This window comes from Gymnogyps californianus, chromosome 1 (assembly GCF_018139145.2).
Source record: "Gymnogyps californianus isolate 813 chromosome 1, ASM1813914v2, whole genome shotgun sequence".
Classification (NCBI taxonomy): domain Eukaryota; kingdom Metazoa; phylum Chordata; class Aves; order Accipitriformes; family Cathartidae; genus Gymnogyps; species Gymnogyps californianus.
The window spans coordinates 143,161,158-143,188,985 of NC_059471.1; the positions used below are offsets into that span (position 1 = coordinate 143,161,158).

General features: G+C 40.9%; 1 protein-coding gene across 1 annotated transcript in view; it reads left to right on the plus strand.

Moving 5' to 3' along the window:
- ITPR2 (inositol 1,4,5-trisphosphate receptor type 2) overlaps nucleotides 1–27,828 on the plus strand; it is a 268,298-nt gene that overhangs the window by 198,721 nt on the left and 41,749 nt on the right. Inside the window, exons 44-47 of the mRNA XM_050915600.1 lie at nucleotides 2,664–2,759; nucleotides 3,977–4,096; nucleotides 22,787–22,894; nucleotides 25,291–25,483. Of these exons, the coding sequence (XP_050771557.1) occupies nucleotides 2,664–2,759; nucleotides 3,977–4,096; nucleotides 22,787–22,894; nucleotides 25,291–25,483 (517 nt within the window). The remainder of the gene's footprint in view (nucleotides 1–2,663; nucleotides 2,760–3,976; nucleotides 4,097–22,786; nucleotides 22,895–25,290; nucleotides 25,484–27,828) is intronic.

Sequence of the window (27,828 nt, forward strand, 5' to 3'; positions counted from 1 at the left end):
CCCCTGGCCTTCCTTACTGACTAGTATTTAAGTCCTGGCACATCATATGACCTCAATATCTGCCACTCTGTATAGTGGCAGGATGAAGAGACGCTGTCAGTCTAAGGGTAGAGAGAGTCTAATATGAGTGTCTTTTTGGCTTTTCTCATAGCACCTTACTCTGCTCTGTCTAGTTGCTTCACACATTAATTTATTTTTCCAAAATTCTTATGAGGAGATGAGATGGGAATCAAGGTAAAGAGAAGTGAAGGCCAGAAGTACTTTGGGCTGTCCTGTTTGTAACACCTGGGAACTGATTTTTCACAGTACTAATGTGTTATGAAGAACTTTATACTGTATTTTCCAAGTAATGGACCTTTTTCTCATTGATATCTGGGAATGGAAATCAGATCCTAGGGTCTCAAAGCATGCAGAAAATGAGGAACAAGTAGTCAAATGGGCATCTGAAGGTCAGGTGCAAGTGATCAGAGAGAAAAAAAACTGGAGGATGTGCCTGCCTGCTGTAATTCTAGGCTATGGCATGCCACTTTTGCTAAGTCACTAGCAAGAAGCTGGCTGTTGATGACACAAAGTCCTACCCACCCTCTACCTTTCCTCACTTCCTGGAAGCTGCAGCAGGCTCCTCTCCATCCCCAGGGTTGTCTGCACTGAGAAATAGCTTCAAAGTCCTCCTCACCCATGAGTGAGTAGACTGGTGCCTTCCTCCACTGTTTCCTCCCCTTCCTTCTCAAGCAACCATGCAGCCTGTCTTGGCCCCTTCCCTCCTCCTCAGTTTGAGATCCTGCCGATGCTACCACAACTGACTTGGTCACCATTGTAAGGGAAAACTGCATCAGAAAAAGAAGCATCCAGTTCCTCAGAGCCGCACCCTGTCAGGTGTCTTAAAATGCTATCCTTCCCCTCCACCTGGTCTCATTCACTGTGCACGTTAAACTTTTGCAGTGTGGGTTGCAAGGTAAAGAGTCTGATTGGACCTTTCCAATGGATGATGCTGGTTTAATTCTGGAGCAAAAGGAAAGGGGAGCTGTGGAAAAATCCATATGGAGTCCCGTTCTTTAGCCAGTCCAAGTCTGGTATTTTCTTCTCATCCATTATTCTTTGTCCTTATCTCATCCTTGTGTTGGCAAGCCCAGTCTCCTCTCTCCTGGTTTCTCACTCAACTCCCAATCTCCTCCCCAGGAAGGCCCTAGTGTAAATCCTCATTCTGTTCATCCACCCTCCTTCCATCTTCTCCTTCCTTCTGCTCCTGACTTCTAATCCTACAGTCCTCCAGTTGGAGATGTTCAAACCTCAGCTTGACACAGCCCTGAGCAACCTGCTTTGAGCAGGGGGTCGGACTGCTGAAAGATTAGTCCAAAGGAGAGCCTCAAATGTGGCATTTTGTTGCATGATTTTGTTGTGATTCTGCGCCCACCAAGAAGAAACTCTGAGGGCTTTTAGCTGTGAAATTCCAGCAAGTTTCTACAGTATAGTATTCAAGTCATAATTAAAAAAAGGTTTATGAATTGGACAAATTTGGCTGGGATTCCCTGGGGACTACGACTTGCATGATTGTGTTATCTTGGCCTCTAGTGCTCCAGATTTTCAGCTCTGTTATCAAAACTTGGAGATACAAAGGCTGCTTAAAACGGAAGTTGCTTGAACATGCAGAAAATAACATCTTTCTTTTTGCCTCAGTCCCAAAAGCAGCTGAACCCTTTTCCTCCAAAATTGCCCATACTAATTGTCTGAGACACACCCTCGCTGCAAGGAATTTCAGTTTGAATTGCTGACGTCTGGCAATAAGCAGCCGAGAAAGAGGTTTTATGGTGGGTTGAGAGTTTTACTGGCCCCTGCCTGTATCATGGGATTACGGTCTACTTCCAAGTATTCACACAGCTTGGTCCGTAATAGAGGATGATGAGGGGATGCTGTGGCAGGTGAACCAAGGCAACCACGCTCTGCCAGAAAGCAGTCAAACCTCCAAAACCATTCTTCCTCTCTTGTTCACAGCATCTTTAACTGGAAGTCAGACAGGTCTCCGAAGTCTAAGGCACTACTGGGTTACTGCTGCTAAAGCTCATGCTATGTAATCTTTGGGAGAGGTCTTGGCGAAAAGCAGCTAGTTGACAAAGTAAAGAATATCTTTATACGTTCCCCCAGAAATATTTGGTAGTGAAACAAAATTCCAGGAGTGTATGAAAACAGTTTATTTTATAGCCTTTCAAATAATAACTAGTCAGACTTTATAAAAACCGAAGGGGAAGGAAATCTGCCTGAATGATGAAACCTTTCGTGTAATACGTTTTGTAATTACCTCTACTGAGTATTGTTTTAACAGAAAGCCATGGCAAAAATTGCTAGGTGGGCAATAAGAAAAGGAAGTAGGATTTCGTTTCTTGTGCACAGTATAGAACAACGCTCTGTTTTTAGGTCAAATATTTTTCAGTATTTAAAATACTTCTTCCAATATAATGTGCAGGGTTAGTTAGCCTTACAGTACGCTGACATTAAAATGGGAGAAAAGCCCTATTAAATATGTCAGTAAAATAAAAGATGTGAGTAGTTTAAAATCTTATCTGCTAAAGAAGTGGTCCTCGTAATCTCAATTAAAACAAATGCAAGGGTCGTTAATCCATGAAATAGATTTTAAAATTTGCATTAACTTGGTTTTGTATCTCTAGAACAATGCCTCCAAGCTTTTGCTGGCTATTATGGAAAGCAGGCACGACAGTGAGAATGCAGAAAGAATCCTTTTCAACATGAGACCAAGGGAACTGGTGAGAAAACTTCTGAATATTCATAAATCTTTTGGCTGAAAAAAATTTGTCATTAAAACATTTTTAAAATGATCTGCATCTAAGCTGAAAAGTGTTGGCAGCGTATAGTGACACAATGTATCAGGATAGTACTAATTCACAAAAAGTACTTTAAAAGGATCAAGCATGCATGATTTCAGTCTTTACGACTTCATTATTTTTATCCGTTCCAAGCACTTTTCTGTAATTGTTTCCTAACTAAATTATCATACTCTGGTAGACTGTCTTCAAGTACACTTTGTCAGCGGCTGGGAAATTAGGCTTGTACAGTTTGTGAAACAGTGCTAACAGAAGTGTGTGTGTAGACATATATATATTGTATGTATATATGTTGTATGTTATACATATATGTCTTATGAGGAAACAGAAGGAGTTACAAGCAGTTGTTGCTGTATTTTGGAACAACTGTGATACTCGTGTAGGTCTCCAGGAATTTTAGATAGATTGTAAGTCTGGAGAAATTGTTTCCAGTCCAATTGACCATGTAACATCTGTGACTAAAAAACCTGTCTTGTGGGGAGATCTGTTGGCATCGGGCCCTGCACTTGGGCAGAGCCCAGTGGCCTGCTGGTTTCAGGGAGTCATCACCATGGTGGCACGTCAGCATGATGAGGCCGTCTCTAAGGTAGAACTGCAGGATCAGGCCCTGCGTGGGGAACGGAGGATTTCCCCCCGTTGGTCCTGTAAGAGGCTTTTGAATACTTTGGAATTACCCCAGCACCCTGCTAGATCTGTATCTTCCTTTTCTTTTTGGTTTAGTGGGGTTTTTTTTCCTGTTAAACTATGTGGAGAACGCTGAGTGACGTTGCAGCCAGCTCTAGCCAGAGAGAGATCATGGCTGCACTCTAAGTGCCGCAAGACTCTACTTGTGGTATCAGTAGATCTGTCTTTAAAAGCATTTGTGAAAACACCTGTTCAGAAAGGCTCAGCGTCCCTGTTCCTTTCTCGTGGTTGCAGAAGTTTTACTGATGAGAAATGTAGCAGTTTGGAGCTTCATAAATACTTCAAGTTGTGTTTATTCAGAAAGTTTCTCAGCCTGCTAGCTCTTCTTGCAGGACTGCAGGGCACCTATCCAGGCTTGAGCTGAACAAAGCAAGCGTGTTCAAACACAGTGTTTGGTGCTTTTTCCCCGAGAATGACAGTTATTTCATCTCTCCTTGGTTGGGTTTGTGTTACAGGTGGATGTGATGAAGAATGCATATAACCAAGGCCTCGAATGTGACCATGAGGAGGAGAATGGAGATGATGGCATCTCCCCAAAAGATGTTGGCCATAATATCTATATTTTGGCACATCAGGTATGTCTTATTTGTTGTGTGACTGCTTCCAGAAAGGTGTTATGTGGTTAAACTCCACACAAAACCTGTCTGATCAAAAAGGGGAGTTTTCCCTTCTTATGATTTCTGGCTCATGTTTGTGTACAACATGACTTTATCTGGAAAGTTGCTGAGAGCAGGACAAGCGAGCAGTCTCACTGTACAACTAGGCACTCTACACGATTTGGTAGGCTCTGTTTGTGTGAAATAATGACATAGAGCAAAGCAGTTAATGTACACTTAGCTTTGTCTTCTTTTAACATTAACAGCTCATCCATATCAATCAAATCATAAATCAAGTTATCATTATTGGTGTATTTAAATAGTAGCTTCAATTGTGATACCAAGTGAACTTGAATTGAGAAGATTCATATTACTGTAGATATATTAACTAGCCAGTAAGAATAATTGGACCTTTTCACTGTTTTCTCCTTTTGAATTATGTCGTAGTGCCCTCAAGCTTTTTCTGGTCACTTTTGCTTCTCTACTGGCAAAGGTAAAATGGACACTGAAGGTTTTTATTTAATGGGATATTAATTCTTCAGAGCAGTTGGTATCAAAAATAGTTTATTTTTCAATTGTGTTAAGAGTATTGAAAAGATTTTTTTAAATGAAAAAAGTAAAGACCACGGCTTTTTTTTTTTTTTAATTAGATCATAAATGATAGCATGTGGTATGTCATATAAGGGCCAAATTTTTAAAAAATGTTTTTACTAAGTAAGAAGAAATAAGCAGATAGGGATAGGGAGTGTTCCACATTCATTATACTTATTAAGTGTTGTTAGAAATTGAATACTCAATGGAAAAAGAAAAGAAAGCAATCTATAGTTACACTAGTATTATGCAATGTTTCTTTCAAGCAAGGAATGGAAAAACAGTTACTGAATTATGCTTGCATGCTTGCAGCACATTTAAATAAGTAAGTCTTGTTATTATGTTGTTGTTATGGATGACCATATTTCACTCTTGCGCTGTACGTTCATAAGATACCCACCAAAGATGACAGAATTTTTAGAAAGTATCTGTAGCGCCTTACCTTGTATGACTATTTACTCCTTGAAAATTTAAATGCCTGCCAAATCGAAATGTTGGTATTTTATGTCTTCTGCCTACAGTTTGTGTTAGGTGACTTAATGGGGTTCATGACAATGGAAAATAAATTTTGGGGAGTACAATATAGGCCTAAAACTATACATGAAGTGACTGCTGGGGTCATTTTACCAGAGAGGTCACTGCCAAGGGTACACTAGCTAGCTGAGGTGTAGATTAAGCTCTGTCCCTAGATACATATTCAGGGTGCTGGGGAGGCCCATGAAGCCACTCCACAGCTATTCCAAATGCCTGATCTGTAGTCAGGATTTTGGTTGCATAAGGCTCATGGCAGCAATTTACTGAGCTCCTTCCTGTTCTGTAGAATTAAATGGCATGATTGGCTCTGTATGCTGTAAAAATATCCATCTTTTTTTAAAAAAAGGACTGTTTTCCTCTTCTTGCATTTCTGTAACACAGTACGTGTGTCGTTTACAATAGCTTTGCACCCATGTCAAGCCCCATACCAAAACAAAGCAATGGAAGAGCAGGCAATCTGGGGCCTTTCTCTGTCCTCCGCTAATGAAAAGCTATGATTCTTGGTACAGAACTGCTGATCTTTGACCCCAGACTCTTTCCATGTGTGCCCTTTTGCTCGCCCTGGGATGGGCAGGATACGAGTGTGGTCCCTCCTCAGTAAGGCCATTGTTGCCGGGTTCCTTTGCTGCCTCCAGTCTCCAAACACCCTTTTACACTTTGCTCTGTCGAAGTGGCTTTTTGGTGGCCGGACCTTCCACTCGGCTTAGCTGTCCTGATTTACATAATATTTCTTTGCTGTGCTCCTTACAGTTTCACAATTCATCTGACTTATTTTCTTCTACGACCAGTATGGCTCCTCAGTCACTTTCCTGACGCTTGCTTGTCACCGCTTGCTCTAGTTACAGCTTTTTGGTCCCTCTGTAATAGCAAAATAAAGACCAAGAGTTCCTCTTTTTGCTGTTACAGCCCTCAAACACAGACAGTTTATTTTGGGGAGCTCAGACTTTCAGTTTTTGTCGTTGCACTCTTCAGGGCGATGGTGGGTTCTGCATTTTGCCACCACTACATCCTTCCTTGCCCTTCCTGTGGTTGATTTTACCAGAAGCAAAAGGCATTCCTGTAAATGTTTGACCCACAGTGCATAGAAAGTTATAAATATGTCACAAGCAAGGCTGAGATTTCTGTTACTAAATCTCCTTTACAGCCTCCCAACCCCTACCCCAAATGCATACACAGGCACGGGTATGCAAGTGCATGTGCACACTCGTACATCACACACACACATGCAGAGAGCTGTGTGGGCACACCAGCCTGGGACATGATGGTAAGACACTGTTAAATATGCCATGTCATGTCAGTTATCACGTCTCTTCCACATGTTTCTCTGTCCTCTCTTTTCTTTCCTTTATTTCTTCATCTTCCTCCAGCCTACCACGTGCCATAGCTGTGCTGCTTCCCCTGCACTGACTCCAGGCTGTCTGGACACTGCTGCTCCTCACTTTTCCCATTCAATGTATTATGAGCAGAGAGGAGAAGGGAGCGCCACTGAGAGAAAGCAGAACTGACTTATCCATGAGGAACTACCCTGAGCTGCACCCCTACTCTGCAGCCTGGGTTTGGGGTAGGGGCTCCTTCCAGATGTAGCTCTTCTACAGCCACTTGTGGAGGAGTGACACAAACTGGTGCTTGAGGTCCCATCCCGGAAAAATAAGCCTATTATTGCTAAATAGAGAGCCTTCACAATTCTCTTGAAAATCCATGGAGGAGATTCTGTTTTCTTTGTCTTGTTCAAATGTCATGCTCAGAGCCAAGCCTTGAACTTGACATTGCTAGTTTCTTACAATAGTCTTGGGTGAATACCAGTGGTGTGTTATGGATAGTTCCATCAGCTCTTATACCTCTTCTTTTCAAGCCTCAGTCAAAATAAATTGGTGTGGTATTTTTACTGCTGTCCTTTTAAAAGATTGTATTAAAGCAGGCTACAGTTTGTTTTGCAAAGTTAGTAAGGCTGTCCACAAAGAGACTTCATCTTGATGTGATGTCTCTGTAGAGACTACAAAAGCTTTTGACATAATAACACAAAAAAGTTTCATACTTAGTCACTTCTTATGCGCGGAAGAATTAGTGTAGGAGAATCAAGTTTTTAAATGGGTACCCAAAAAAAAAGAGACCATAAAAGGGTAAAGAAATCCTCTGGCTTTTCAGATGATTGCTTGAGTTTGCTACCTGTTAGTTATAACAAAGTATTTCAGTAGTTTGTAAACTAAAAAAAGCTTTCTTGCAGTTAGTTGTATTTCTGTGAGGTTCGTGACCCCTTTACATTTACTATGAAGTAAGATAAGGCACTGGTTATAACCACAGGCTCCTGTAGTTTGCATGCATGTATATATGTGCTTCTGTTAACAGAAAATACTTTAGAGTGTTTCTCCGTGTTTTTCAGCTAGATGCAAACTGTCTAAATCAGGCACGAAGCCCAAGCTAATACACTGTACCTTTCAGCAGGGGCTTTATTCATGCGGCCCAGAAGAACGTGAAATAACTTTACATAGCTTCTAGTCAGCTTGCAGCATGGGAAGAATGCACTTTCATCTGCCTGTAGAGCTGTGTAGACATGTCCTTGATCTAGAAGGATGTGAGTGGGTAGGGCGTAGAAGCAAATTGTAATACTGTAACAAAATTTTCAAATTTTCAGTGCCTTGTGACTTCCTCCATCTGGTTCCCAAAGCTGTTGCAGAAGTATAGGGGTACAGACCTAGCGTGTCACCCCTTTCATGATGCATGTTCTGTGCTCTCAGAATAGCAAAATGTTTACTCAACTGCTCAATTTTAAGCATATGCTTAAAAGCATAGGTCTTGGAATTCCACAATACCTTTGTAACCTCCAGGTAAATAGAAAGGTTGGGTTTTGTAATGCAGTTAAGCTAAAAACTTATTTAAATCCCAACGGAGTACCAGAACTACTTATATTTATATAATTTTGTGGTGGCACCAAGACTTAATGAAAAATCGTTTCCTCCACCTCGTAAGGTTAGAAGAAATTAACACTGCTTGATATCAATGCAGGTGTACAGCATAAACGAACACAAGCTTGAACCAGGCTATCTTCTGATAGACTAACACAGTTGGAAGTGTTCTTCCATTTATAAGTTCTTAAAATAAACCAAAGGAAAAGAGGTAGGATTTGCTGTGAATTGCAAGGTTCTTGCTGCAGGTACGACTAAGCATACTGTAGCAACTGGACATCATGAGTAAGTCATACTCCTTCCTCTCTGGTGCTAATTTTAAATGGACTGAGCAAAATAAGTCATTCAGCCTTATATATTTGTTAATATATTAATAGCAGAATCAAGATTTCTTTATCAAACTTGGCAAGCCTTATCAAACTAATGTCTTATTGCCATGTTTACTTCATGCAGTATATTGCCTATTAGTGTACACACATGAAGAGTATTTGCTAACTAGACAATTAAAATGGTAATCATTGATGGCATGGATTTATAGTTTGGGAGTAGGGGTACACTACAGGCTATTTTTTAAAAGTTACTATTTTTGACATTTGAAATAGGACTGGTTTGATAATGAGACTTGGATATGATACATTCATTAAGGAGAAGCTAAAGTCAGTTTTAAAAAATTTAGCTATCCAAATATGTAAAATTCTAAGAAGCACAAAGCCTTTGTTTCTGTGAGTTTCTGTTTAGCATGTCATTCTGTATCTTTCATTGGCTTTGAGTGCAGCAAGGGCTGGGACCACCTTTTTTTTCCACATCAATGGTGTGCCTAGAACTGCATAGTTCTGGGACTCTTACACGCTACAGCAGAAAAAATAAATGACAATAATAATAGTGGTTTCAGAAATTTTTAAAGAATTAATCTTCCTTTTTACAGGATTTTGGAGGAGTTAAAAGTTGTTGTTAATTTTGTTTCCCCCTCTCTTCAAGTAGGTGGTATTACCCGGTGTTATAGGCAAAGACACCAAGCCAGAAGCAGGTATAGACAGCAAGTCATTAGCTGTCATGGGAAGCGAATACAGCTTGCTTGATCCCCAGTGCTTTGCTTTAACTGCTACATTGGGTTTCATCCTATGCTCACTCGATCCCAGCTACTTTACTAATGAGGAAAATTGGCATTTATGGGGTGGTACAGTTGAGAAGTGCGTGATCGCTGAGCGCATTAGTACTCCAAGAGTCTTTTAAAGAGATCATGCTAACTTTTTTTTTTCAAATAAACTTTACTGTGCTGCTAATATTATGGATTGTTAAGGCAAGAAGAGCTTTGATAAGGTAATGGATACAAGTGTGTGCATGTGTGTGAGGGAGGTATTGTAAGGCTTAAGTTTTTTTGTGGGTAGTTATTTTTGGTGTTGTAGCTTGGAGCAGCTGCTGGCTTTCCTTCACTTAGCTGTATTTTAACATTTAGAGAGATGAACTTAGACCTTGGTCCTCCTTTTCCCTTGTGTTTGTGTGTGTGTGTGTGCATAAAATAAAAGACATTTATTAAAACATATACTATAAAGTAAATGTGAATTCTTGTACCCGTCCATTTGTCTTGACCCGCGTATAATTCAAGTCAGGTCAAGGGATTCCATGGCAAGACCTTGCCTAAAATGATGGGTGCATCATTTTCCATGGTTTAATGTATGGGGAACATGAGAAGTAAGACTGTGAATGTGTGCCTCCAAGTGTGAGATAGGATCACTGCATGTAACTTGTCCTTCAGTATGAGAATCCAAAGCTGTCTGAAGTGGCTGGGTTGTCCCAGGCAGACAAAACAGTATTCTGCGTGAAATAAGTGTGACTGTGGTCAGGGCTAAATTTGGGGTGAAATTTGACTGTTTAAAAAGAAATGTTGATGAAGAAGGCAGAAATTAATTACTTAATATGTGCATTGACAAGCATCTTCTATAAGACACAGCAAAGAAACACCTGGAAGGCTATTTAGGATAGGGAACAGGTGGAACCAGTTAGAACCCCCAGTAGTCTGCAGTGAGCATTAACTGGCTGAAACGATAATGTCATGGTTATACCATGGAAAAGAGATGAACAGAAGCCGAGTGGAAAAGTCTTGCAAGAAGACCTTCACCCTTGATGGTGGCGTTGCCGTTACTGGCCCGTAACATTTGCCTAAAAGAGATCTCCCTGTCCTTGTGGGAGCTGTGAGTTCTCAGAGCATTTTGGTCTAAAAGATAGGCTTATCCTCATCCAGTTGGGAAGCAGCTTTCAGCTCCAGCAAGGATCCTCCAGAAGAGCTGAGATCTGGGGACCACACTGGTTCAGTGAATTTTTAAGCTTGCTGACCTCTTTCTGCCCATCATCTACCTCAGGTAGATGCTTTGCTCAAAAATGGAGCTGTGGCCCATTAGTCCCATAAGTGTCTGTCTTTACAAAACACTAGGTTGTGCCTAGGTTCTACTGACAAAGATTGTGAGTTGATTCTGTTCCGTGAATGAAATGGCTTGGTTCATTTGAATTTTTATACATCTCTGACTGGTACACTCTGAAAAAGTGGTGTCTTTAGTGTATGAGAATAGGAGTTTGGAAAAAAGACCCAGATACAAAAAGGTCTGAGCTTGTCTGGTGTAAATGGATGTACTGTACCAGAATCACTGGTTATGTTGAGTGAAAATACAGATCAGTCACATTTTGTGTAGCAATGACCATTTTCAAGTTTTGCAGCTGATATGAGCAAGCAGCAATTGGCAGGTATTATTGGAGATTGTCTTCCCAAGCACCTGATGACAAATGGAGAAAAATACTATACTTACTTAAATAAACAGGACTACCTTTTGAGGCCAGAAGATGGATCAAATCTATCCTTTAGGATAAACCTGTCCTTCAGGATGAATAGCTGTGAGTGTTTGCAATAAGGATGCTCCCTTTCTGCAGGACGGGTAGAATTTTTTGAGCTAAAGGATGTCTTTTTTGCAAGGCTTTGCTGAGGTTTGCAGTTTTGGGGGGTTTTTTGTTTGTCTCTCCTTAACAGAGAAGCTCTTGCTGATAGCAGTGCCAAAACAAAGGGCTAATGGGGACCAGTCCCAGGAACCGTGACTGTCAGGGGACTCGTATCCTTGGCTGCCAGACCTGAAACTTCTCATAGAACTTTTATGCTCCACATGTTGTTTTGTAGTTATCATCCTGATGAGACAGGCTATGGCATCAAAATGACACCAGCTAATTAAATGTCAGCAGAATCAGAAGCTGTTGCAAGGCTTTTACACTTAGATTGCCAAGATTGAAACAGAAGCCAATGACGCACATCACCCTCCTTGCGGCTCATTAGGATGGTATATAACTCTACCTTCAGCCAGCTACAGTATAGAGAGACAGTATGGATGCTGCCACAAGGGCTTGACACTAATGAGCACCTGAAAGATTAAACAAATGTCTGTGGCTGCTGTTGGGTCTCAGGTTAAAACCTTGGCAACTTGTGCTTTGTTGTTAGGTCTCAGGTTAAAACCTTGGCAACTTGTCCTTCGATGTTTCTTTTTCTCCCCTTCTCCTTGGAAGCATACACCTCAGAATCCTGTCGTGACTTTGACAGGGATCTACATGGGGACCTCTGTTTTCCCTCTGGTGTCCTGTTGACTTAGGCTGCTAAGAGCTGCTAGGATTCAGGCTAGAGCTTTTTACTGTAGGCTGGCCACAAAGGTTTTAGCTTATTTTCGTTTTTCTGCTTCTACTTCTCTAGAGTAAGATCAAGTGTCTATTATACATATGTGTGTGTTTTATTATATGTAATATTAATGAGGGATATATCCTGTTTGGATGTGGCGACTGTGCATTTCACTAGTGCACAGGTGGCCTTAATATTTCTGCTTTGTGGGTTTCTTCTTCTATCTTTAACTTCTGTAATCCTGTGTCCTTGTGTTTTGTGGTTTACAAGATTTTTTTGTCATTGGGAAATATGTTGTATTGGTGTTGGGTCCCAAACGTTACACCAGAAGAAATATCCTTTCTTTGTCAAATGTCTGCATTGTGAAATCTTCACATTAGTCTGTGGTTTTACTCTGAAAATTTACTGTGGGACAGTGACATACTGTTTAAGACATTCTTTGCTCTCAGGCTCTATTTGCAGTCCTGTATTAGTAATAAACATACTACCTTTGTATTGCTATCTGAAGCAGTACGGGCTGGGGAGAATGACTTTAGTTCTCCTTTGGTTCTGTATCACCAACAGGGCAGTTACTTAGCTTCCCACTTTAAGAATGGGTCTTCATTTAGCCACATCCTTAGCTAGTCTGTATGGAAATGCCTCCGCTGAAAGTAGGCAAGCAATACTGATTTATACTAGTAGAGAACTTGACCTGTTGCCCTCAAACCGCACTCTTAACCTAGAGCTCCCCGCTTGCATTTGGCATGCACAGTCTTCATTAAGAGTGATGATATATGGGCAAAAAAGAGGACGGCTTGACTTAAAGCTTTTCAGTAGAAATTGCATGGAGGAGCGTTAAGTAGAATTAAAAATCATTTTACTTGTAAACTGAGTAAACTCAATCCAGAAGCCATTGAGAGACAATAAATGTGGAACCACACAGTGCCATCTTTACAAAGTCACTCTTCAAAGTAGACTGCACTTTCAGTTGCCCTCAACTGCAGTGTGTGCATATTGTCTGCTCAGAAACGTATGTAATGTCGCTACTTACTTCATTCAGATTGCAGCAAACTCCCTTTATTAAGAAAGCTGAATTACACAAAGTGTTGAGTTGTAATAGTCTACTGTAGGTGAAGGCTTGCTCTGGAGGCAGAGCTGGGGCTTTTCCATTAGAGGTGACCTTCAAATGAACCAAAGTGCACTTTTTCTTATATCTAAAGCACAACTAAAACATTTTACTCTAATCTAGGAAAAACTTGCTTTGTTTGTTTTGAGGGGAAGTGAGGGTAACCTTGGCAATATCATGAAAGTGAAGTCTGGTCTTACTTAATATTATCAGAGCAGTTCTAATAGGCCTCAGATATCTGCATTGTGAAATCCTACACCTTAATTAAAAACAGGGGGGACATCTTCTCTAACAAAGACATACTTTTTTATCCCTCTCAATTCTTCAGTAGTCATTGAAGTAATTACAGGTTAACAAAAATAAAAAGCATTAAACAGAATGTCAAAATATGCCTGTTCCTTACAGTTGCTCAGTTTTAACTCTCATCTCCTCTGATGTCATAATTTAATTAGGTATCTCAGTCATCACAGAGTTTTCCAGAATAGACAAGATCTGAATTTGTAATCTACAAATAGGCAGAACTACCTCAGTTGCCATCCTCTTTATTTCACTTATTTAACACAGTGCAGAAAACTAAAAGAGGTCCACCTTGCACTTTTTCTGAGGCAGCTTTAAGAGTTACTGATCAAAAGTGTCCAGCTGTGAAATTTAGTTTTAACAGCTGATTATGCTTTTCTACACCAAAAGTGAGGTGATCAGTTACTTATGACCCCCAGTAGTTTTACAGGAGTAAAACACCTTCAGACCTGCACACGGATAAGCATCCGATCAACCTGGGGTTAAAGAAATGGTTTCTCTGCCATTACGTATGGGCAAGGATTTTCAGAATTTGTTTTATGAATGATGATCTGTGGTAGCCTTAAATGAACTTGATCTTTCCAGCCTTTTCTTTCTATGAGTGTGTCTGAAGAGCACCATTTAGCTGCTAGTTGGCTGGGTAAAGCAGCATTATTTGTGAATGCCTGATGAGGAGAGAGATGGAATTTTTACCCTTTTGCTCTCCCACGGGGAACTGTTACTTCATAGGTGCCAGGTGAAGGTGCTCTCCTGAGGACAGTAGCCATAATACAGAGTTGGAAAGAGCAATTCACCATTTTACTTTCTCTTCTCTCTGCTCCTATACCCCTAAATTATTTTTTTTAAAAGATATTTTGCTCTGCTAATTGGAGGGTGAGGCAAACATTGAACAGCATGTTTGAAAAAGCTGGAAAATCTCACCACTGTAATTATTTGAAGGGAGACATCTCTCAGTTCCTGTCCATCTCCACATTTGGTAACTGCCCTGTTTTGTACCCCACAAAGCATATACATCAGACCCCTGCAGAGATTAGGAAATGCATGTCTTTTGTGAATTTGACAGATTGCAACTTCAGCTGTTTACTTGCTATGTAAGTCTCTCATGTTATTGACCCTGAATGACCAAGCTATGGTTTTCTGTGTGTTGTGGAAATACCTTGTTGAAGAAGTAGGATGCTAACAGGATTGGCTATGAACAGATTTTTTACTTTGCTATTGCTGTAACAACTAAGAGGACCACATAGTGGCCATACTCACGTGCTTGAATCATGGAGGCTGAGCCGTGACACCAAGCTGCAACTGAGGACTTAAGCCTCTTTAATGTGCTTCATTGAAGATTGGTAGATGGCTTATCCCAGCCTCTACAAGTGCAGTGTATGTACAGTGGCCATCTTCCAAGCCATACCTGCATGTAGCAGGTATGATATCACCTGGTGGTTATATTATAGATTGGGTTGGTGAACTGCATCCAGCTTAAGAGGTTACAGTGTGCAAAAGAGACCATGGCACTATACTGCAAATGTATGAGATGAGACTTAAGGGTGGGAAAATATGAGGAGGGAGCCAGCGATGCAAGTCTTACAGTTCAGGTCAGAGACTGAGCTGGTTTTCATGCAGTTTGGGTAGACCCTGAAGAAGATGAGCCCATTGTGGAAGTATCAACCCATGAGTTACTTTCTGCTCTACTCTTGGTGCCAGAGGAAGGGAGGTTGACTGCCCGTCAATGTCTTCTAGCCGTATGGCTTACAGAAGGAAATATGTCCATACTTAAGACTTAAAGACTTAAAATTGTGGTTCACCTCACCACATTGCCCCCAAAATAAGAGTCATAAGCAGTTCCTCGTTTTGTTTGTGCTAGCCTTCCTTTTCTTTAGAAGCCACATATTAGACAGCAGTAGATAGCTATTTTGCAGAGAATCACTGTTCTGAATAAGAAGAGAAACCTAGAAAGTAAAGTGCTTCATAGCAAAAGGATTTTGAGAGTTCCTGAAAAGGGTATGCCATTCACAGCTCTCTTATCTCAGGTTTATGTATATATTTTGTATGTATATAAAGTGTTGGTGGCTTTTAGAGGTGAACAGTTCTCTTGCTGTGTGGATTTGGGATCCATATGCTTGCTGGTCTGTTGCTGGTTTTGGTCTTTCTCAGACTGGGTGTGTACAATGTTGGTGAGCATGCCAGTAAGGTCTTATCTTGGGCACAGTGTTTTATCTGCCTTTCATAGAAGTTGCATGTGGCTGGGATCTTTTTCCTTGTTATGCTGTGAAGAAGACTAGTTGCAGTAACTCTGCTCTCTTTTTCTTCCTTTTCCATTGAACTTTCTTGTTATCTTCCCATAATCACGTCTGACACTTCCAACATCTCCTTATTTCCTTCCATCCTGTACTCTCCAAAATTTTGCTTACCGTAATCATAGGAGGCAGTCTGCAAGTGCAGTTGTGTCATCCTGTTGGAACGCTCTGGATTGCGTACTGCTGTCCACATCCTATGTTCAGTATGGTCAGTGTACACCAAAAACCAAATGTGACCAATGCATGCATTGAGCCGGTTTGGCTCATGTAGGCACAGCTGCCCATGACAGTTTACACGTAGCCTGCAGAGATGTTTCACATCCACCCCTCTCTAATTAATTTTGTTTTGTTGCAACACATTTTGTCTGACCTGAACTTTCCCCACACATACACTATATTTTTGCAAGTAAACTTTGCCTGCGGAAGAGATTACAAAGAAGACAAATGGAAGTAAAGCTCATTGAAATATTAGCAAGTCATTTTGTCTTCTGCTGGCTTTCATCAGGGATAAAAGAACACCAAAACCACTGCAAAAATAGCAATAAAATTACTATGGGGGCTGCAAACATAATAGTGATAGAGAGCACTTAACTGTGGTGGTTTCTCATATGTGGTAATGTCGAGGTGTTTTATTTCTCCCCTGTGAGGTAGATCACCAGCATCCACAATTTGTAGTGCACACCACATGGAGGCTGGGGAGGAGAGGTGGTGTCTCAGAGGTTACACGAGGCCATGGAAGACCCAGCAACAAACCCCAAAGTGCCTGGACCACCCAGGGCCCTGCTCATGTACCACAAGCCATCAGGGGAAGATTAACTCTAAACCCTTTTGGTTGCTCTGTACAGTATAATCATCTAAATGAAATCAATGAATACTTGATTTGAGAGTCTCCCATTGCTCCATCCCTGCTGTTCCTAATGTTTGTTAACAGATTGCTTTGTGGTAGAGTGCAAAGGTGCCGCTCTATAAAACTGTAATGACTTCTGGAAAGGAAGTTGCCCTGTGTATTGCAGAAAGCACCATTCAGTTTTGATTGGAACATGGGGAGTTGAGAAGTTGTTATTACTGTTAGTACAGCCAGTTGGAATAAAAATTTCTGCTCAGTTATGGTTAAGATGACATTTCCTTTTTCCTTGCTTTCTCTCGCTCCTTGTTTACCAATGGAATAGGAGTGTTCTCATTTGCCCTGGGCAGGGAGCTGGCATGTGGTAAGGTCCTGGCACGCCAAGGAAGAGGATCTCATTTTCTGTCTCTCACCCATCCTCTTTGCTACTGCCTTGACTTTCTCTTTGCTGTTGTTTCTCGGTCCTTGGGGTTTTTCCTGTCAGTCCCCAGGCAGCTTTTTTATCCTTTCTTGCTCTCTAAGCAGAAAATGAAGCGTTCGGTGAGATGACTGGGGTTTCCCCTTGTGAGGGGGTTTGGTGGTGCCAGATCTCACACTGCCTGGCTCCAGGAGCCAAGGGACTGAAGGGGAAAAAAGAGGAAGAGATTGCAGCTGTAAATGAGCCCCAGCTGCACAAGTCTGTTTGCACAGCAAGGTGAAACTAATCTGAACAGATGCAATTATTCTGCTGTTGCTGCAAGTTATATTTTGTCTTGTTTCTCCCTGGTGAAAGACCGCTGGCCTTTGGGCTGGCAACCCACGCTGCAGTAGGTCTGGTTACTGACAGGGTAGAGACGAAGCTAATTTACAGCAGATCTATCAGGTGTCACGCATTGGACATCAGGTCTGTGCAAACAGTTCTTGCCTCACTTTCCCCAAGGTCTGTAGTTCATGAACTTCCAGGACTGTGTAGTGGCCTCTCTCTGCCCTGACATGCTAGACGGGGCTGACTGGCACACCAGAGGGTTGGCTAGCGAGCTGCAGCTGGGGCATGGGGTAAGGGCAGAGAGGGCACTGTGCAGTGCTATAGCTTGCAAGCGCACCACCCTTCCAGTTCCCTCCCCAAAATGAGCCCCAGTCCCCAGCACACTCCCAACTGCTGCCTAACCCAGTGCCCTTCCCCTGTCAGGTGTGCCTGTGTGCCAGGTATCTCCCCCATCAGATAACAGCCTTACTGCTGCCTTACAACTGTGAGAAGAAACTCGAGAGAATTGGTGACAAGATTAATAATTTTTTTAAATAATTTTGTTTCTGTTTTTTTAGATGCTTGTAATACTTCTTAATAATAATAATAATACTGTAAATATAAAGTGTTTCAAGGCACAGAAACTAGTTGTGTCTTTATTTGTGCTTCTCAGCCAGTTATCCAGAGCTTATAGTAATACTCCATCGGCCTTTTCTAGAAAATCAGTTTAACATGTTTGACACTTTGCCAGTGAACCGACTCTTCCGTGAAAATCCTGGTTGCTTAAAGGACACTAAGCCTCACCCATTTAGATCCCTTTATGCTGTTCTAGTCATAAAAAGTCACCTCTACCCCCCACGTCTGGCAGTCTCAGAAAGCTAGAGAGTGAAATAGGTCTCACAGGATTTGGGAGTTTTCAGCCTGCTGTTTCTAGCTCGTATTTCTCGGGCTCCTGTCCTTTTTTGGGCCTGAAACAAAGCCTGGTGACATCAGCAGGAGTTTTGACAACTGTCTCAGCTGTGTACTGGGCTAGACCTCATGCCTCCGATGAGGACTAGGCTACAGAGGGAGAACCTTGCAGTTTACGAGTTACAACCAGGGACTGACATGTTCTTGTAAAAATACGGAACGGGTCTGTGTTTTACAGAGATAATGAAAAGTGGAGAATTACTTTCTCTTTTCCCAGCAGTTTTTCCACATGCACACACATATGTACATACGTATTTTGGCAAACCAATCTAGTATTCCAAGTCAGTAAGTTATTGACAGGCTGATGACATGAACGTTCACAGCTTTAAATCACTTTTTCTTTGAGAACATTTAAATAACTGCATTTTTGTTCAAGGAAATCTTGACTTGAAAACAAAAAGCCTGCAGGAAACCGATACCTTGTTAATTGCAAAAGATGGGTCTGCTGTGGTTTTCCAGGCTGCTGATCATATATGGAATCCCAGATGACTAGCAGATCTGATTTTATAATCATGTTGTGTGAGGAGTTTAGACTGGGTATTACTTGTAATTCTGTCATTTATCTCTACTGTTTCTTTATTAATGTCTTCAGCGTTCTTGGTCTGTCCTCAATCTTTCACATTTTGTACTGATGCTTTATTACAGTGTTTTCCAAATTTTTTAAGTAAAAATCTTTCAAGATGAACAACAGTCCTTCCTCGGGAGCTGACTGAAAGCCAAATGATCTTTATTCATATAGCTATTGCCTTACACATCCCCTCTTCGGAAATCACTGTTCCATTGTATGCTACTGCTTACTCGTCCCTACATGCCTTGATGAGTAGTAAAATAAAGTGTTGACCTTTAAAATATTGTCACTGGCATGGTTGATGAGTGAGTGAATGACTGACTGAGAGAGTTTTCTCCTCAGAGGTGATTTTTTGGGGGCTCTTTGCAATTTCAGGCTGTAGTGATGGTTATTTTTTGTATCAGTTATGCTTGCTGTGCATTTTTGAGCTTTGCTTTGCAAATGTAAATGGGGCTTTTCTTTTCATTATAGTTGCTACTGTCCATGCCCATCCAGTGTCTTGTCCTCCAGCTGCCCCAAAAGATTTGTGCAGCACTTCGGAAATAACACTTAACTACATCACAGGAGTTAAATATGAAAAAATGTCATTGAGAGCTTGCATGGCCTTTACATGCCAGTCACAGACTGTCACCTAGGGTGTATTATAAGCTTGGATAAGCTTTCCATATTTTAGGTGCACAGTTTGTCACTACATTGTTATTTTCATTGCTATGTCTTTGATCTCACAAAAAGCTCTGCGCTGGTCAAGGAGTCTGTTGACATAGTCCCCTTTGCCCGTGTGGGCCTTTGAGCTCATTACAGGGCAAAGGAAGAATCATGAAAGCAGAGCTTCAGAAAACATTGTAGTTGCCAAATAACATAGCATTTCTAAAGCTGTTTTGTGTCTTACTGTGGGTCTCTGCTTCAGATCTGAGCTTTCACAGATTGCTGTCCACACCATTCTTTCATCGATGTAGCTGTGACAATACAGAAGTATTAGCAGTACTTACTATTGTGTCAATGTAGAGGAATCAATCCCATGTAGGAACAGCAATACAAGCAGAAAATAGATAGACCCTTTGCCCTAAGGTTACTGTCTGAAGGTCTAGCCTACAGAAGGTAAGTGGATATAGAGAGATGGGGAAGCAGAAAGAAATGAAGTTATGAGTGCTTATTGCCGAGCACTGTTGCTGACACCTTTAGGTAGGTTTCCCTTCTGAAATCTGCCATAGTTCCTCCAGCTTGGTCAGCAATCCCTGGTTGTTTCCGATGTGTCTTTGCTGGCAGCCGAGGTGCTAGCACAGAAGATCCTGTCCTGTTCTTGAGATCATTTTGTCTAGTGCTAGTGTCGGGAAACCTCAGCTGTGTGGTGCTAGGCTCTGTACACACATCGGCACAAGACAGTCACTGCCTGAAAGCACAGTCTAATAAAGTGTAATGAAGATCACTGAATACACACTGTTTTAAAGTGTGTGGCTGCTGTTCACATGAAACCTGATAGTGAAATATGCACTGCATCAGTGCTGTCTCAAATCACCAGCAGTCTGTTAACACACTGTGCTAGTCAGTCCCATTACAGCACGAGAGGGCTGCTATGGTTTTCCCTTCTAGTCCATATGGTAAGGGAACTTCTGTTACTGATATTTATCGAGAGATACTTTTACAGTAAAAGTTATGGACAGTTAAAAGCTTATCAGGAAGCAATACCTTGAGATTTCATATGGTTTACAAATGGCATTTCCAATTCTGTACACAAATTCAAGTATGTTTATAGAAAGTTTTTTGTGGTACTAATGGAAATTTCTGAATCTATACATGTCCCTTTCTCCAAACTGGCATAATTTTAGTATGAGAAGAACTGTTCATACATCCTTGACTTGTCATGAATTAGAAAACTCAAAATCTTAACGGTTGACATTGGAGGAAAAAGGGTCAAGACACAGGCAAAATTCCTCTGTGTTATAGAAGATTAAAAAAAGGGAGTGTATTTGCTTCTGGTTATGCTAATTCACCACTCCAAGCAGGGTGTGATTGCATTCTGTCTAGTCAGTTCTTTTCTTCGTATCTTAAAGAAGAGATATAGCCAAAGTAAAGGGCATGTGGAGATAGACAAGGAAAATAATTGAGTCACAGAGAGTCTTCTGTTTGAGGAGGGATGGGAAAGATAGAGATTGTTTTAATTTAAAGAAGAGACAAATAAGAGAGGACGTGACAGCAGTGTACAGAATGATGAATGATACAGAGGAGGTGAATTGGGCGCTCTTGCTTGCCCTTTCGTAAGTACAGGAGCAGAGGGACATTCAATAAAGCTGAAAGGCAAAAAGAGTAACACTGTTTAAAGGGAATTTTTAAACAGTAACTACCTTGTTTCCACAAGCTCATCTTGTTTCTCCATGATGCTAGAGCATGTATTGAGGAGCATGCAAAAGACCTCTAGAAAATGAATTAAAGTTGTCCTGCTAAGCAGATGTTGTGGGCATACTGCAAAGACTACTGACTGGATCAGGTTATATGGCTTGTGTGAAGGAGAACTAGTCAGATAGTCTTAAAGAACCTTTTTAGTCTTAAAAATAAGTGGAAGTTGCATAAGGTATTAATATGTGTAAGAAGACTCTCCATACATTTGCTAGACAGAGTAAAAAAGTAACTATTCAAGGCAGAAATCTATTATTGATGGAAAGAATATTGCTCCGCAGTTGACCCCCATGTGATTTTTTGCATGTCTCCTTGAATATCTGCTTGTGACCCTTTAATAAAAGGCTGATGTTCTGCCACATTGGCTCAGGGCTCTACTGTCAGGGCCAAGCAGACTTCTGTCCATGAGGAAGTTGTGGGAAGTACATTTATTCTTCCTGAATATTCCTTTCCTGGTATTCTCTTGCTTTTGGATATTCCAGTTATTATTCATCTTTAATTAATAAGTTTGTATCAAGATCCAGAAGAAAATTTATTTTGATCAGTAGATTCTAGGGAACTTCAATAAATAGAGTAAATTGTATATGTACCTCTCCCCCCCGCCATTCTTAGATAAAAAGGGGATGGTGAGACATGCAAATAGCTTATAAATGAGTGAGATCACTTTCTGGTTAGACTATTACAATATCTGTTTAGATCCATTGTTACTTTTAGACTTGATCCCTGAGACTCTTTTTGCAGATTTGCAATTATTTTATAATTCCTCACCATACTGCGTTATTTCATGTAGTACAATCCTAATCCACCTGTGGTGATCATCACTTCAAAGCCTAGTTCCTGTGGTCATTTTGAGTGCTGTGCCTGCCTCATTTCTAATGTCTGTGTCTAGTCCGTTGTGGTAATGTTGGTGTAGTGATTAAGACCTGGATCATGTCTGCAAGACAGCCTTTCCTTTCCTGCCTCAGTTGCCCCCACCTTAAAATAGGTGAAACACCTCAGAGTTTCTGGATGAAAACCACTCACTATGATATAGGGAAAATTGCATTTTCAGTAGCGTTTCCTCATGCTTTGTAATTAGGGTTTTGTTTCTCACTGACCTAAGGGACATCATGAATGCATTTGCTGACATTCTCAGTATTAAACTTTGTGCAGCTATCGAGCATTTAAAATACTTACTATTCAACAAGAACAGATGTATTTTATGAATCATGTAAAGTATGTAATTCGTAAAAGTTTACAGGAGATATATATTTGTGTGTTTGTGTGTGTCTACATATGTGCTATGTATATAAACTGTACAGTTAAGAATGTATTTGCCTGCCACTGCAGTCCAGCTGCCTTTAACATAGTTATGGACGTTATCTTGGCAGCCCTGAAATACCAACCTACAACATGGTGAAGAACAGTTTAGCCATTTGAAATCACAGAGAAAATTTAATCGTAAATGTAATTACATAGTCAGAGGTATGCAAACTTTATGTCTAAACTTAAGTGAAAAGAAGCATTCAGTCTAATTCTTTTGGCATTTGTCAAAAGCCCTCCAAAAGCCATCTAGGCTGCAGGCTAAGCTGCCTTTCATAAATCTCAGCCGAAGACTTGTTGCTGACTTTTTAAGACTAAATTATTTCTATTGTTCTCAAGTAATTACATTTTTGTTGTTATCTGTGGAAAGAGCCCCACTGGGTTGAGCATGTAAGTATATGGGGGTGGGGGGAAGGAGGATTTGTGTTAGTTAAATGGAGATGATAAAGCTGAAAACATAGCAGCAGGACATAAATCAGACTTTTTTTCTTTTTCTAGTTGGCTCGTCACAATAAAACATTGCAACAGATGCTGAAGCCAGGGTCAGATCCAGATGAAGGAGATGAAGCCTTGAGGTATTATGCCAATCATACAGCACAGATAGAGGTAAAGAATTGCTCACTAGAAGATTGAATATGAGACAAGTTTGCATCTTGTGCATGGTGTATCACCTCTTTTTAAGCTTCTGAACAGCAAAGCTTATTCAAATGGTGTAGATTATTTATGAGAAGGAGAAAGTTGAATAATATGCTTTTGGCTATGGGAGAAAAAAGAATGCACCTATATTAAAAGTGGCTCCAAATAATCATCTTACAGTAGCTTTCCTGTGTGTTACCAAACGTGTTTTGTTAGGGAAATAATGACTGTGGGTAGTAGCTGTGTCATGAAGTCAAGAATAATCTTGTATGGTACATCACTCAAATAAATAATGATGAGTTTCAAAGCCAGTGATGCTAACTGATCAAATTAAAAGTCTGGCCGGAGTACAAAGAGGTTTTGAAGTGGTGTAGACATTCAGTATGGCTTTTGTTTAAAAGACCAAGGCTTGGCCTGGTTCATCAGTTCTGTTCTCTATTTTAAACTTTACCCCTGCCATGGATTGGATTTAGATCAAGATCCACAGAGGTATTTAAGTTCTTAACTCTTATATCAGTTCCTGTGCTCTTACAGATTTCATGGGATTAGAGGCATCAAGATAGGAGTTAGGCACTGTAGTATCTCTAGTCCTGAGTGACTTTGTAAGGAGGAGAATTTCTATGGTGCAAAGGCAGCTGCTGTGAGAGACTGCAGGAAGAAGAGGCATCTGGCTCTCTCTTGGAAATGCTGTATCAAGTCCAAAATTGGCCGAGCATGAAAACTGGACAGTATGGTTGCACACACGCCCAGCCTGAGTCTGAGCCAATAATTTTACCTTCAGTGGGCTCCCAGGCTCCATCGACATTGGACCTGAGCTTGCATGCATAGGGAGCAGTCTTGACTCAAGCACCTCAGGTCCGTATTGTCCTGGCTGCCATCAACACAGGCCATGGCTGGGTCCTTCTCTGCTTCCCACCATCCTTTTTGCCTGATACTGATCACGTTATCCCACCACAGGATAGATGGAAGCTCCATGGCTGTGGTTGTCTGGAGGGCAGCTCAGTGCTCCTCTTAACATATTTTAATACTTTGGGTGCTCCTGAGGTATCTCTTAGTAATTATCAGCCGAGTTATCTGGGTAGGTTGTAAATTTAGGCATTAAATAAGCACTGTGGTCTGCTTTTATGTGGCCAATAGCTTCTTCCTGGTGTAGTTTCTGAAATCTCTTAAAGCCTCATGGCTGCCAAGCCTGTTCCTCGAGCAGATATGGAGGCCTCTATTCACAGGGAGGCTTTTTAAATGTCATTCTGCAGAGCAGCACATGCAGCTTACCTCTTCGTTTGAGTCCCTGACAGAACTGAAGATGTGCTGTCATCTTCCTTCACTCACCCTACCAAGTTAGCTGCTAATCACATAGTCCTGTTGCACAACTGCTGGCCCGAGACACAACTATTTACTTAGGACACTTCAAAATTGCCTGTTCAAATTTCACATAATGCACATGCCCATGGGCAGACATGAGCATAATTATCCTTCATCTCCAATGCAAATGTGCTTGACTGTGTTACTCTTAAAAATGACTTAAGACAGGTGTTTTTTTAGTATGTTCACATAATAAATATGAATTAACAGAGAGAAGGGAGGGTTCTTTAATGCAGGACTGTGACTGGAAAAGTGAAACTCAACCCAGCATTGCTGCTGTATCAAATGGATGTTCGCTGGTCTTTCTCTGAAAGGAGTCCTAGACCTGTTTGGCATTTCAGATATAGCTCCCCTATATCAGGGTATCTCACTTGTTTGATTTGAAAGTCAAATAGTGGGGTTTTTTTCACTGGTGGCTGTACAGAGACATGGGTCTAGGACTCAAGATGAGTCAAGATGGAATAGAATCTAGCTCGCTCACCGATAACTTGGTAGGCCCTGATACAAAAACAATGTAAAACCTTGGGTTTTGCCAAGTAAGAAGATAAAGACACAAGATACGGGTGCTGTCTGAGTAACAAGGTGCTATTTTTGCATTTTCACCTTCACAACTTATCTCATCATAGAAATAGACTCAAGGTGAGAAAAGAATTTTGTAATCTGAGCAGAAAGCCCCTGAACTTCTGCACTGTTTACTGGGAGAGATTCGTTTCAATTTATTGCAAAATTGAAGCATTCTGAATTAGAACATTTTTTATATTTGGGGGAAGTTTGGACCTAGGTTTTGCTTGAGACATGTATTTGCCATCTTATTTTCAGGCAGGCTTTTGAAGATAGAAAAGTAGTTTTACTTCGTTTTAGGATTGATTGGTTCAACTTCATTGTAATGTTCAAAGAATTTATGTATTAATTTATAAATAAAACGGGAGCTGTGAACAGGAAAAGATATGACAAAATGGTTGGAAAGTCACTGGTCCTGAAGAAAATGTGCATTTTATTTATAGATTGTTCGCCACGATAGAACAATGGAACAGATCGTCTTCCCTGTCCCCAATATTTGTGAATTCCTCACTCGGGAATCCAAAAGTCGGGTATTCAATACAACAGAGAGAGATGAACAAGGGAGCAAAGTCAATGACTTTTTCCAACAGACAGAGGATCTGTACAACGAGATGAAATGGCAAAAGAAAATTAGGAGTAAGTATTGCAATTTCAAAAAATAGCTTAATTATGCTAAAACTCTGCTTTTAAGCCTTCAAATACTTTCATTTTAATAATACACTTTTCTCTGTTCACTCCGATACTGCAACAGGCAAACCTGTTCAGGGCTTGAGAGTGTAGGTCAGCTGAGACACTTGCATGCCACCATAAAAGAGGCATAATATGGAGCAGTTAGTAATATAAGTAATGTGTTCAAGATGATGTTTTGGACTCCAGAAGTTAAATTCAGGGATGGATGAACTGGGTGTAGTTCTACTAAACTCAATAGAGTTGCACCTAATTAAACCAAGGCCCCTAATATTTAACAAAAACATGTGTAGCTGCATATTTGAGGTTTGCAGATTCCTAAAAGACCATTAAAAAACTTGTAAATGTCAGTCAGTTAAAAACATCTCTCACCAGAACCTCAGCTGCTTTAAATCTGCCTGACTCCCATGGAGTCAATTCCCCTCTGCCAGTTCACATCAGCCTTGCTTGACTAGGCTGCAGTATGTCCCAGTCTGTTAGCCCATACTGGTGTATGTCCCGTGGTAGTGGGAGAGGCACATGTACCACCTTAAGCTGCTTGCAGATCTGACAGGCACAGTCAAGATCACGGAGGAGAGATCAAAGCAGGGACCCGAAGAGGAGGTGCAGTGAAGTCAAGCCAGGTACCCTGAGTTTCTTTAGTTCACTGGTGGGCATTACAGCCGCTGGCCCTCGCCCAGGAATGGGGCTGCTGCTGCTGCCTGTGTCCTGGGGACAGGAAGCTCCTGCCAGCTCAGCCACGGTCAACTCTGCCCTTTGCTTTTGGAGCAGAGAATCAAGGCTGCGAACTAATTAAGCATCTACGGTATCCTTGAGGGATAAGGAAGGAAGTTATATTTTATATGTGTGTATATATATATGTATAAAAACACACAAGAGTGATCACTTCACTGCTAAAGTGCAGATGCCGTTGGGGTGGCAGACATCAGCTGCTCACAGCAGCACTATGCAACTGATTAGGAAGGAAGTGAAGAATAGGATCTATGGTCAGAGCAGCAGGGAGTTTGGATAGTCAAAACAATATGGTTTAACGTAGCATCCTTAATGTGATGGAAACATGAATGTTGGTTGCAGTTTTTATAAACGTTAATTCCCAGGCTATAATTTTCAGAGGCAGTAGTAAGTCTTCAGTGTGAACCCTGTCGGCCCAGGTCCGCTTCCCTTGGTGGCACTGTAAGAACTTGTCTGTACTGACAAACTGACCAGAATAGAAGTTGAAAAATACAAGATTCCAGAATAACTCCCTATCTGTACAGTCTATTTGGGAATAAAAGTCACTGTACTGTAGAAAAATTACTCCAGTAATAAAATAATATCTGTGGGTTTTGCTTAAGAAACACAAAGAAAAGAGCCCAGCCCTACACTTATATAGACCAGACCTGCCTAATGCTATAAGCAAAGAAAATTGGTTTATTTTTATTCAGAACAGAAATTCCTCAATTCCTTTCATCAGTGGAATGGCCCACAAGTCTCCATGTGGTTTTTTTTATTTGAAAAGATAACACAGGTTGAGGCTGGGTTCCTTCTTTAGCCAAGTGTCTGTTAGCATGCAGTCTGTGTTGCTGAAATTGACAGATGGGATTTGCAATGGCTCCAAATGCTTAAATCTCAGCAGTCAACAGCATAAGGTTATCACAATGAAATCTGAATATTTACCTAATCACAATTAAAGTCTATTTAGACTAAAGCCTGAGACAGTCATATGCAGTTGAAGGAGTCTGCTGTTTCTAAAAAGTTAGCTGGGTGCAGGCAAGTCAGGAATATGCTCTGCATACTGCAAGTATGGAGGTCCTCAGTACTTTAAAATCTAATTAATAGGAATACATCATGTTCGAATAGATAAACCTCTCTGGCTAGAGATTTTTTCACACTATTGCACATAGAATCTTGTTTTAAATGTTCATTTAAACATACTGTAGTGCCGTCATATATATGAAGTGCTTGCCTGGGTCTTAGGACCCTCTGATCTTGTTCCTAGCCTTTTTGCTGAATCGTTTATGTGACTCGGGACACAAAATCTTAACCCTATTTTGCCCTATTTTCCTTTTTAGTCTTTTCTAACTAGGTTAAAGGTTCTTTGGGATATAGACTATCACTGTGTATTTGTACAGCACTTCACATATGGAGATCTTGGCTTCATTTGAGTCCTTTTAAGCAGGAGTACAGAGCTGTTTGTCAGCAGGTAACCTTGGACATCTGAGGATCATGCAGGAAATAGTCAGCTTTCATAGAACCAAATCCCAGTCAGACCAAATTTTACCTGCTCCCCAAAGTAGATCAAGATGTATTTAGTT